General features: G+C 39.2%; 2 protein-coding genes across 3 annotated transcripts in view; both read right to left on the reverse strand.

Moving 5' to 3' along the window:
- Window positions 1-7,614, reverse strand: part of LOC105449423 — a 119,811-nt gene extending 112,197 nt beyond the window's left edge. The window contains exon 1 of the mRNA XM_011688647.1: window positions 7,149-7,614. Coding sequence (XP_011686949.1) covers window positions 7,149-7,250 — 102 coding nt within the window. The 5' untranslated portion in view covers window positions 7,251-7,614. The remainder of the gene's footprint in view (window positions 1-7,148) is intronic.
- A 1,448-nt stretch (window positions 7,615-9,062) lies between these two features.
- Window positions 9,063-12,922, reverse strand: LOC105449425 (inorganic pyrophosphatase). 2 transcript variants are annotated; one of them, XM_011688652.1, is made up of 8 exons: window positions 12,656-12,917; window positions 11,703-11,941; window positions 10,789-10,875; window positions 10,635-10,698; window positions 10,423-10,485; window positions 10,054-10,267; window positions 9,878-9,987; window positions 9,063-9,586 (listed from the first exon to the last, which is right to left on the reverse strand). In XM_011688652.1, exons 1-8 carry the CDS (start codon window positions 12,846-12,848, stop codon window positions 9,555-9,557), a joined length of 1,002 nt encoding a protein of 333 aa, XP_011686954.1. In that variant the 5' UTR covers window positions 12,849-12,917; the 3' UTR covers window positions 9,063-9,554. The 2 variants fall into 2 exon arrangements, with proteins under 2 accessions (XP_011686954.1, XP_011686953.1); XM_011688651.1 differs by lacking the exon at window positions 9,063-9,586 and adding an exon at window positions 9,609-9,748 and having other exon boundaries at window positions 12,656-12,922.
- Window positions 12,923-12,934: the final 12 nt, after the last annotated feature.

Consider the following 12,934-nt stretch of genomic DNA (forward strand, 5'->3'; position numbering starts at 1 on the left):
CCGCGCTCTCATGCACGGCCGTGGGTACCGGTCCGCGGTGGAAGAAGCCGCGTTTGGAAAATTGGAAAACTATCGGTTGCCTGACGGGGCGAATCACTACGAAGACAAAGGGCCGACGAAACTTGGGCTACGGAAAATGCCTTCGCCAATTTAGGGGTTGTCAGCCCGCTGAAGGACGGCGGCAAATAAAGCCGGATATGCGCCTGACACTTGGAAATTTCGAGTGCCGTAAGCGCGAGACGAGAGCTAGGCAGAATCCCTTTATGAACTTTCTAACGTGCTTCGACGCATACTTTTATGAAATACGGCGGGAGGATGTGGTGCAGAAACAGCCGAAAATAGCCTGGCTACGGAAGAAAGCTTTTTTTTTGCGACGCCTTCGATGGGTTTTTCTAGCTGAGAATCACCGATTGTAAATGATTATGTGGGAAATCGTGATTTGAAAAATGTAATAATAGAAAACAATGGTAGGGCATTCATTTAGAATCCTCCAAGTTTTATTAGCGGCAATAATAGAATTACAGAATAGCTATTTTATATGATATATATCAAGATAAGTAACAAATATTAACAAATAAAAGAAATAAAATGTAATATAAAATTGTAATATAAAATAAGGAAGAGAGATAATAATCATTCCAACATTCGACGATAAAATAACGTAATCTTTATATAGGAATTATCAGGTGGAGAACAATTATCAACGAATAATGGGTTTCTGACTCATCAAATCCCGATATAGAAAATTCCAATAAGATACGTGAGAACATCTCACGCAATGAGTACTGCTTTGTTAGATTATATTATTGATTTTCTATAATAAAGAATTCTTTCGTAATTGGAAAACTGGAACACCGAATAACACGCAAATCCATTTCGTTTTAAGAAAAAAACTTATTTAAAGCTCGAAAAATTATAAATTATTTTTCTTTTTTCAGATAACGTAACACCGTTCCAGAAAAATCTTTTTAAGAAACGATGTTTCAAAAAGTATTTAAAATAAGACAATAATCACAGAATTGTAAAGAAATAAAAAATAGCAAAAAAATAAATAATTGAGGAAGTTGTCTGGTTTAAATATGAACGATCTACATATAGACTTATCGATTGACATATTAATATTAACATTATGGCATTTATTATAATATTCAAACAGTGCTTAGAGGCAATTAAAAATCAGTTCTATTGTAAGTGCACAGATCTGTAGCATTCTCAGTGATTCACGATTAAAGCTGTTATACATCGCGGCGCGGCGAAAACGCGCTTTTGCCACGATGTCGCACCCAAGTGCAAAAATGGACGTATATGCGACGTCTGGTGTGCTCTCTTGCCTACAAGCCATAAACAATAAACTCGCCGAGCGAAGGTATCGCCGAGCGCGCGATCGTAAGGCGAATGGATGTGACACGGCGAGACTTGGCAAATGTTGCCTAGAGGTGTCAGTCGACATTCCCGACATTCCTACCACCTGCCGCGTTCGAGGCGATTTGCTTCACCTGTCTCTGTGCTGCAGTGCACCGGTATGCAAACGGCGGTATTCCATAATCCGCGATTCCGCGAACGTCAACCGACGAGGATGCCGACAATTCGACATTCGCAAAAACGTAACGAAGCCAAGGGATTGACATTGATAAATAAAGACCCCTGGTAGATCCGCTTGTTAATTTAAAAAATGTCAGAGTGTTAGGCGACGGTATTATACGTGACGTTTCCTTTGGCAGAAAACACGCAAAGATGACAATCTGTACAAAGACGGAATGAGAATCAAGCTATTATATCTGCATTGAATGAATAGAAATGAAGTCTATTAATCAAGCTCCTTATTGTAATAATGCTCTCTATTACGACACTGTAAAATATTAAATGCGAATAAAAGTATTATACAATATAAATCTACGACGTACATACATATATGTAATAATTATATACATGTTTTGAAAACATCAGTGAAAAATATTCAATAAATTGTACATGTCTTTTGATGATGGAATTTCATTTCAGTTTTTAGGACGCGTTGCCATTATTGAGATTATATCACATAATTCATCCGCTGCATTAACGTTAAAAATATTCTGTCGTCTGAACTTGTGCCTCGGTAAATATCGATGAAAAAACAACGAAGACCGGGGGAAACTCGCAAAGTAGTAGTTTCTACACCGCGGTAACTGCCGTTCGACGGTAACTCTGCGAGATTCTCGAGCAAATTTTGGTCGAAATGTGGTAGTGGTTAACTTGACTTCAAACCGGTCTAACCGAATTTTGAGTTAGGATTAACCCGATGCATTCGATTGGAAAATTATAGATACCAGGCGCGCGCTTCACGAAACGAATCATCACGTACGGTAGCCGATCGGCCAACTTTGGACATCGACGTTGTTCTGCCGCGATTAGGGATATACGGACGGACGATCGGAAAACCATCAAAATTGTCGCGCGGTCGTCGCCAAGTTTCTCAATTACAGGAACTATACGAGGAGAGACCGACTCTAAGACCGGAGTAGACGCCGCGACGTGGAAACGAATTCATTGTCAGTTGCAGCGACCTTAACTCCGTGACGTTAATCCGTGGGCAGGATCTGCGAAACGGGCCGCGGAGAAAACGCCGTGAAATTTATTATACGCGCGTGCGTTTGTCTCGCGTCGCGTGATATCCGTTGTAGGGAGAATGGGGAACTCCACGAGAATCCGCGATCAAAAATCACGACTTTACGTCGAAAACATTGCCGCGCGCTACGTTTCATCGCGGAGAACTGTCAACGCGCGGTGAAAAGTGCAAGCTACAAACAACTGCGTTGTACTATCGACACCGCGCGGTGGTATAAAAAACATTTAAATCTCCATCTCCCTCTCTCTCTCTCTCGATAAAATAAATTCTTTTGTCTCGCCATCGTGGCCTGTCGCCCGACCGGAGTCCTCGGATGCAGTCATATCGATACGCGCGGAACATCGATCGGGGGGAGAACTATATATGTATGCAACACGACGTGATTTATGCGACCGTACGATTTATGCTATGTACATTCCGTATTCTAAAATATAATTCTCCGCACAAACAGTTCGTGCACGGTATGAAAGATTACGATGTATTTCCATGTAAATTTAATTTAATCCGACATTTCCGCAGCGGCGCTATCAACCCGATGCGCGAGCGCATGCACATCAGATTAGCCATGTAATGATATCTTAGTACTTAATACTTGATATCTCCCAAATTTTTGTTAATTCATAAAACGCGGAAGGTGTACGTAAAATAATAAATATAGAGCACACACAGAGGTGTAAAGCGAATAGATATGAAATATAAAAATTGTATTCCTCTATATTGCTTTTTTTAATCTCAGAATGTAATAACAATGATAAAAACTAACATGACAAGTGCTCCATATTTAATACGTCAAGCTCTACTTGAATTTAACCGTCAATTTTTACATCAAAACATATATCATCTTAATATTTATAAAGTTCCTCAAGAGTCAGCGTTTTATCTCATATCGCAATGTAAATTATGTAAAACAAGATCGATAAAATCTATTAAAAACTGTAATTCGCGAAATTTAGAACTTGCTAAGATACACATTTTTAAGTCAATTATTGCGAATTATCAATGAAAGGGAAGCAATAGTGACAAGCAATAGTGCGTATGATGATTGCAGAGAGCACGTGGGGCTTCAAATACAAATCTGTATTAAAGGAGACGCCTCGCTATCGGGAACGGCCGTATCTTCGGCACGCATTCAGCGTTAAACACGGGGCTTGCATGGAGCCCACACGTCACGTTGACGTTGAATGGGATTCTCATGCTGTATACGATTGAATCAACAAGCTTTTTCGGAATCGGAGCGTGCGGCGTTTAACGTTAAACGATCGGGAGGTAATACACGCGCGGTCGCGGGATGGTGGGAGGAGGTAAGAAAATACAACACGCGACAACTGTATATTTAACTGCGCTTTAACTATACACACACCCGTTTACCTTCGAGGCACTGGGTCGCACACAACAACGCTCGCCGAGAATCGATAGACGGCGTCTAGATTCTTTCGCGTTTATACGTGCAGCGGGTAATCGATTCGCCGCGCCGGTGCATACGTATATATATACGACGTAAAGATGGCACACGTATCCATAAAGATCGTCCGACGGGGCGGGCATACAATAACGGACCACCGAGGTCGATTATTGCAACTACAAATCGCACGGGGGAGCGCATAACGATGCGCTCGCAATAACTCCGGGAGGACAGGCGGTCCCATTATTCGCGCTCTCGGAAGCTTCGCGAGGCCGACAATTCTTATCGTTTCCTCGCCCGAGCGGTTACTACGTCTCTTCCGTTCTCCGCTTTGCCCTACCCGCTTTCGCCCCCCGGGTACACGCACACAAAAGGGAGAAGAACTTCCGAGTTTTACGCGGTGTCTCCTCTCAGCGATGGCGCATTCAGACGCGCCGGTAAACGGCGACAAGTCGCTAAGAGACTCGAGATATTTATGCGAAATGTCTTGCATAAATACCGCGGCGACCGTGGAACGAACGGCTCTTGCGCGAGTTTGTGATTTCAATGCCGATTGCAATACAATACTGCGAGAAACACTTGCAGATTATTTCCGAATCATGCCAAGATTAATCTGACAAAATTAAAAGAATAAACTTATGATTTGTTTGGAAATGCAAATAAAATATGCTATAGAAAAAATTCAGGTAAAAATCTCCTAAAAGTTTTTCTCCTTTGTTTCTCTTGATAATTCTATATTTCTACGAGATATAATAATGTACTGTAAATTACAGTAATATAACAAATATAATACATAAAAATTAAGTCAAGAACTTAAATTTTAAGGCAAAATGTTTCGCGATGGCATGAAGAAAAATTAGAAATACTGGCAGGGTACTATATATTTATATGGTATAAATAAATTCAGGACTACTGTAAAAGAGTAAATACAAAAAATTAATAATGAATTGATTTTCCCTGATAATTTACACGTCGTGTTATAAATTCTCTAAAAATATTTCTGGGTATCTGTTAGCATTTTTAAGGTATCTAATTTTTTAAATAACTTCTCCAGCTTAATTTAACCACAAGTCTCTGAATTAATCGGTTAATAATAGAGAAATTCTATTAGAGGAATCTCGTTGGGTATTCTTGCGTTTATATACGTATATTTGAGTGTCGGTTTCCTTGCACGCCACCTTGCAAGATTGTGTCCTATTTTCTCTACTATCCCCATGCTGATTTCAAATCAATCAATGTTGCACGCGCTTGTCCCGTGCAGCACCGAACTTGGCGACGAAGCTATACCCAGCGGGTTGTTTCGGATCCCCGCGACGTAATCTGATGCACGCGAGGAAACAGCCGGCGAAGCACGCTTTGTGTTTGCCCCGCGGGCTAAGAACTCAAATCGGACGCCTCGTATTCGGCTAACGAAGAGAAAGTTCACGCGTCTCGTTTAACACACGTCGAAATTCGACAAAGGGGAGAAACGGACGGATCCCGGGTGAAAAACGACGGCGTCGTTGTGTGTGGAAAATGTTAGGAAGGGCGGAAACGGGAATGAGGGAAATGCCTCCCTTTAATGACACCCCCTCCCCCTCCCCCCGATCGTTCGTAACGGAACCGAGGGTTGAACAACGACCTTCGCCGTCTTCGATAAAACTGGCAGCGCGCGGGAGTGTCGTGATTCGGTCACACGCGTGTGCGTGCTGCGTGCGAGTCGCGCGCGCAAAATAAACAATTACGTCGACCATACTCATATTTTAGTCGGGATCCAGTTACGCGAAAGTAAGAGCCGCGGATACACACTCTCCGCGCGTTTCTCCGCGTATAAACCGCACGCCGTGATCGTACGTACATATACGTTACGGCGTATGAACGCGATCGCTCCGACAGGAGCGTGAATCTCGCGCGTACATTCACTCGTAATTCGGTAGCGAGAAGGAGAGTGACGACAGCCGGAGACCTCTTTGCGAGGGGAAAAGAGAGCCTCGGGTGCCTCGCAAAAGGTATATGCCGGAAAAATCATTTCTCGGATAGGTGCAAGCACTTACGACGAAAATTGAGCTCGCGATTCAACCGTAAGGATTATCTCGATTGTGAGAACAAGACAAATACCGAAGATAAGGGGCAAACAGATATTTTAGAGAATCAAAAGGGCAATCCAATATCTCGATGTTCTTCGAATTTTTTAATATCTTTTAGCCATCGGAAGTCGAAATTATAAGCAATCGCCATATTGGAACGCAAGCACCGAGTAAAATGCGCATTAATTCGCCACTTGTTAAACTTGTTTTGCAAATAACAGAGGCAATAATTGAATCAAATATTGAAGAATTTGTAATTCGCGCATAAATATAAATAAAGGATAATACGCATAATTCGGCACTTGCTAAACATTTGGCAAATAAAAAAAATATTGTTAAAAAATCGCAATACAAATAAAGGATTTTAATAAATCGATCGCTGAACGATGATCACTGGGCAGAAATACAGGCAGAGTAAATAAAATGCAAATATTCTTGAATAATACATATGTGTTTCATATTAATAATATTTCATTTACGAAATAAACACGTAACGACGTTCTGAATACGAATGCGAGAGTATATATTATCACTTTTCCCCTTTTATCGTCAAGACGACACGCTTGTGCCGTGGAAAATTGTAACGCAAATTGTAACGCATCAAAAGTTCTGCCGCAGCGCGTAACTTCGAATCGATGGGACCGCGGGTTTCCTCGTAGTACGAGAGACCTTGGGATTTCGGAGGGAGAGCGGCGAAACGTCAAAAAGTGGTTGTTTCGCAACAATTCGCAACGGCGAAGCGCCACCCTTCGGCGAAATCGCCACTACTGTTGTTATTATTGCCGATTGTGTGACACTTTGCTGGTTCTATCAATATTCCATCTGACAACGCGTTTCACCCCGCAGGATGCACGTCGCGGAGAGTCACGGTTTTCGGATTGGGCGATCATTTTCAAGGGACTGGATATGATATCCGTCATCTCGCGTTCCTTTCTCTTCCGCGAGTCGGAAGGAAAGGAAGGCAAAACAAAAAAACGACCAGCGGCTTGTCAACCTGTCGTCGCTCCGCTAATTCTTGCGCGAACGCGAGGAGGGTGTTGCAGCGAAACGACGTGTCATTTCTGTCTCGACTCACCTCCTCGGCGAATTCGAAATCCCCGTCGAATTTCCTCTTGCATCTCACCCCCGTGGCCAGAACTAGCAGCACCGTGGCCGCGAGCATCCACGAGAATCGCATGGCTGAAACCGCCGTCGGGTTACTCCGAGTCCCTCTCGTTCTCTCCTTATCCCCGGAACCGTCACTTACTTCACCGCGGAAGACGCTCGCGCGCGCGGCGCGACAGGAGAAAAGAGAGAAAGAAAAGCTCCGGCACGCGCGAGTACACCGTCAAACGTTAGCGGAGGGAAGAAATAATCGGGGGCCGGGGGGGCGATTGATGCGGACGACGCAACACCGATGATCGACGTCCGGCGCACGCGAAACTCCGACTTGCCGTGTACGTATGTATATATATGTGTATGTATATATACGCTCGACGCGGAACGGAAACGCGCAGCTCGATAGCCGAACGAGTTGTGCTGTGACCGCGGTCCGCGCGAGGTGAGGCGACACCGTCACTACTGTCGCTGGCTGCGCCACTAGAGGCGCGCGCGCGCCCCCGCGTCACGCCTGCTCATTGGTTGACTGCTCTGACGAATGGCGCAATCGGAGCATTCGGAGCGGCGCGCGCCACTCGCTCGGCTGTTTCCGTCCGCTCGCCGCTGCACCTGTTCGGCTGCTCTCGGCGCGGATACACTGCCGCCAGTCAATACCTCCAGCAGCTCCACTGCTCCAGCCAGCTGCTAGTTCACCTACCTACCTACCTACCTGATGTAGCCCATGGCTTTGACAGAGAAAAAAAAAGGAAGAAAAGGATTTCGAGGAATTCGTTGGAGAAGGGCACCGGGGAATAATCCAGTCCCGTTCTCCCCAGACGATCTCGGTCATTCGGCCTGATCAAGCAATCTTTTTTTTTTCGTTTGCCTTCATTCTCTTCGTTACGATTTTCATTATTCTCTTGTTGTTACTTACTTCACTAAATTGTGGTACTGCGTCCTTTAGAGGCAGAAATTCACGTAATAAAAAAAAAAGATTTTAGTTTTCTGGAGTGATTCCGTCGTTTACTAACATTTATAACGGCCCTAATCGACATGAAATATTAAATTCTAGAGATATAAGATAATTTACATTTCAGTTAATAATGGCAATTATAAATATTAGAATTTAATAAGTTGCAAATATATATTCAGTCGTCTCCTACTAGCTTGTAAAATATGACTGCTTTAAAACTTAAAATGATTCAAAAATATCTTTTTTCATATATTAAATATTAAAAAATTTAAAATATATATTTCTTACATATATACATATATATCTAATTAATAAATAAAATCTAATATTTCAGTATTAATATTTTGGATTTACATGCAAAGAAGTAAATGTATAATGTATACTCAAATTTCATAATATTAAACATTCAATCAAATAAGTGATATTGTATACTATAGATTCTACTATAGAATAAGTGATATTGTATACTATAGATATATACTATAGATATTTGCCAAAATATGGAAAAATTGCCATTTATTCGGCATCTTTTAAGCAGGGAATTTGCTTTCCAGACTTAACTGCAGAATTTATTATCGTTCCAAAGGGCCACTCCACTTTATAGATCCAAAGCGGATGCATGTCACGAAAGAATGTATGTTCAGTGCCTAGAGTATATATTGCTAAGTACATTTTCAGAAGAATACAAATGTCTCTTTGGAGACCACTCTCTGTGGAACATAGTAGACCCAAAAACGTGACCGTGGTGAAATACAATGGTATCAATTTGTAGTCACATCTATCTACTTGCCCAATCACGACCTTTTCACATCTTTCGAAAAAGATCAGGAAAGAGCATCTTTGAATATCTATCCAAATTCGAGAAGAAAATATGTCTAAATATTCTCTAAATAAAATATGAAAAATAGGGATAACTCTTAGAAATAATACATATGCATCTGTACTCAGGCCAATTTGTTTATTGTTATCTCCATATTGGGAAAAATACTGAAGAGAAAATTCTACGTGCTCTTTTAATCTAAGAAAATCCATCTGCTTAGAACTGTATAACTATATCACAACCCACAATGAGATTATGTTTCTTTCATAGTCGTGCCGCTATGGATGTAATATCATAACAAGGATATATATGCGGAGCATATCCGAAGAGACAAGTGCTCGTATAAAGTGTATCTTATATTATTCAGTTTTAAATAATATATTTCATGTATCTATTAATTAAGAGTAAAAGAACTATAATAAAAACAGCAGCACCGCATATATATCTAATTGTTGAAATGCTATTTATAATTATGTAAAATGAAATAGGAAAAAAATGATGTATTGTGAGAAAACATTAAAAATGATAAATGAAAAAGAACTCCATGTTATGAATATGAATGAACAGAGTAGCTGACTTCAATATAGTTGACAGAACGAAGATGTCCATCTTCATTTAAGATGTACGTAATGCCACTTATCGACTGAAATCATACACGATAAAAATAACTGCATGAATAAGAGTTTTAATTCACATATATTCAGCAACAATAATGTCTTCATATAATTCTAATATTCGAAAACTAAGTGCAATTTTTAATTCCATGACTGTTACAATTTGTGGTGCACGAAGTAACATTTGTCAACTGAAAGTGAATTGGAGCACCATAAGTACCATTATATAAAAGAGTAAACAAAAACTAATGAGAATTCCGCTTCTATGTAAAACAGGAAATTTACATTTATTTACATTATGTTGTGCTTGAGTTACTTACCTATCGGTTCTACAGCCTGAGGTTCCATTGATTCAGGTGCCTTCGCTAAAATTTCTTGTGCAGCTTCTGCAGTAATCTTGAAAGAACTTCCTTCCACCGTTACATTAGAGCTGTAAATAATACATAAAATAACATCTCAATTATTTTGAGACATAATTTAAAGACTTTTTACGAACCAGTCTATTTCGTTAGATGAACCTTCCTGTTTGACCAAATTTTGCCAATGTTGATGCACTTCATCAATAATGTGCAGTGCAAACTCTCGCGTTTTTGCTTCATTATTAAATGCAAACTGATTTTCTGGTTTTCCATCCGGAATTTTATATATCTTAAACCACTCGATTGTGGCTTTCATTAAACCTGGATAATGCTTTTCAATATCGCTTACATCTGCAATAATATTTATCAAGTTAGTAATATGCAAATAAAAAAAATCTCTAAAAAATTTATTTAAATATTCAACAACTTAGGAAGCAATATTAAGTACTGTGTACATATTTTTAAGAAATTACGAATTGATTCTTAAGAATTGAAATAACAATTACCATTCATTTGATCTGCCAATGGATCGTTAACATCAATTACAATAATCTTCCAATCAGTTTCACCTAAAATAAAAAAAAGAAACATATGGTAACATTTTAATCTGTACATATAAATTATTCTAATATTCTACATATTTTGGAACATACATCAATTTACAGTGGTTTTAATTAAAAATATATATAACTTCTGATAAATAAATAAATAATCTAACCTTCATCAATAAGTGCCACTGTTCCAAGAACTTTCACTTTTAATATCTCGCCTCGTTTTGCAACCTATATATAAATGCAAATATGTTTCTATCAATAATTATTATATGATAAATAAAATTATATAATATATGTCACACAGCAATTATTTCTCACCCTATAACCTATTTCAAGAACATCAATAGGATCATTGTCACCTTTGCAGCCTGTTGCTTCATCCAAAACATCGGGATTTTCCCATGTCTGTTAATTAAATATACAATTATTTAATATACAGCTGTCTTTATTATAATAGCAAGAAAAATAACAATTTATAATATTATATATATCAAATAGCTTTTAATTTTAACAAAAAGTAAGATATATTGTCTCTTTTATAAAATCAGGAAGTGTACAGGAAGATAACATTTCAAGAGTAATGGAAAAGCAATGACTAGCACAAGTATAAGCATATGCCTTCAACTACAAGCTCACACATGCACATGTACACGAGATAAGATTACATATAGATATGCACTAATAGTGTTAGTTTAATATAATTGCTCGTAGTTCCTTTTATTTTACGTTCAGATAATAAACGAGATCATCATTGAATCACACATATTATCACAGAAGAAATAATAATTTATTCGTACAAATAATAAACAGAAGGATGTACATTATAAACAAATATATTTAATGTTAGACATGCTATCTTGATTAAAGGCAAAAATATTATAAATGCAACATTTCTTAAAATTAAATAAACTATAAGCTTTCCTTTCATTCTGAATAAATAATTTTTTTTTGTTTTTCTAAGAAATTTTACATTTTCTGTACAATTTATATAGATACATAAAAAAGAAATGTGTGTTTTTTATGATTATAGCTTATTAACAGACTAGTTTTTCAAGCAAAAAACTTGAGAATTTTTATACCTGTCATTCCAACATATAAGAAATATGTAATGAATAAATATTATTTCACTGTGGCAGAAAAAAAACGAATAAATATAATATTCAACTATGAATAAAAAAAATACCAAAACAAGTGATTAAATAACAACCGAATACAGTTGCAAAAATTCCTACCTGGGGAAGAGCTCCATAATTCCATATGTAGCCATGATGAGGGAAACAATTAGCGACAAATCTCAATTTGTCCTTCTTAACATCCTGCTTAATTGGATTCAAACTCTCTTTAAGACATATTTCCATTTTGGCGTTTGTCCATCTTGGTATTTCGACAATCATGTGCATGGTCTTGTTGTCTTCGTTGGCATAGAGTGGAATGTCATGCATGGGCGAGATTGGGACACCCTGATCATTTTCTACACATAAAAATAAAAGAATTTTTAAAATACGTAAAAGAAATACGAATTGTTAATTCAGAATAGTCCGTCATTCCATAACGCTAATTCAAAATGTTATTCCATATGTAATAGTAAATATCTCAAAAAAGAAAGATCTCTTGCACAAAGAAAATATAAAACTTGGGGAAAAGTACGAATATATAAAAACATATGTCTGGAGCATGAACAGGACTGCTTCCTCGTTTCTAACGCCTGCAAATATGTACTTTCACCGCTAAATGTCATAGGGTCACAAGGAATTGGAATAATTATAGATCGATATGTGAGACGATGCGGATACCGTGACAAAAATCGCTCGTGGATACGTGCCGTTTAAAAAAAAAAAATCGCTATCAAGCGCAAAATGCGTCACAAATACATAAAGCGCGGTAACGAACTTGAAACTCGGGATCGAAATCCGACAGTTGCAAAAAAAAAAAACGACGCGCGGTCGAGTTGGAGTTCCCTGAATTATTCACGGTCAAGAAATACGCGGAACCTCGTGCGATGACGTGTCATCATTCGAGAAAATTCGTGTCATTAATGATAACGTTAAAAATATTAATGACACGCCACGCACGAACGTGCATCCCTGACCTCGCGACCTTCCCGAGGTTCACGGCTACTCTCGCCGACTTCCGCGAGTGTTACTTCATCGTTAATCTAACTACGTCACGTCGAATATTTACTCACTGAAAAATATCCTGTAGTCCGTGCTGTTGAGCGCACCCCTCTCGACGGTCGTGTACGACATGTCTTGGCGAAGTTTCGTGAACGCGGCGAGTCTCACCAACACCGGCCTGCCGGTTGCTACGAATCGCAACGACGGAATAACGAGTCTCGCCAAACCGTGGCAACGTAACACGTGCAACATTACCAGAGACATTCTGCCATCTGTCGTTCCGCGCGATGTTCTACCGATGTCGCAGACGTCGCAGTCATCGCAAGAGGGTACATATCAAGAGAACCATT

Source organism: Wasmannia auropunctata, unplaced genomic scaffold (assembly GCF_000956235.1).
Source record: "Wasmannia auropunctata unplaced genomic scaffold, wasmannia.A_1.0 LD336076.1, whole genome shotgun sequence".
NCBI classification, from domain to species: Eukaryota; Metazoa; Arthropoda; class Insecta; order Hymenoptera; family Formicidae; genus Wasmannia; species Wasmannia auropunctata.

Excerpts from the sequence above, each read along its gene's own strand:
- LOC105449425 (XM_011688651.1), bottom strand. The coding sequence starts at position 12,848 with ATGTCTCTGGTAATGTTGCACGTGTTACGTTGCCACGGTTTGGCGAGA. Across the intron at positions 10,486-10,634 it reads AGTGGCACTTATTGATGAAG|GTGAAACTGATTGGAAGATT; the intron begins GTTAGATTATTT and ends TTTTTATTTTAG. Across the intron at positions 9,749-9,877 it reads TCAGGCTGTAGAACCGATAG|TTGACAAATGTTACTTCGTG; the intron begins GTAAGTAACTCA and ends ATTCACTTTCAG.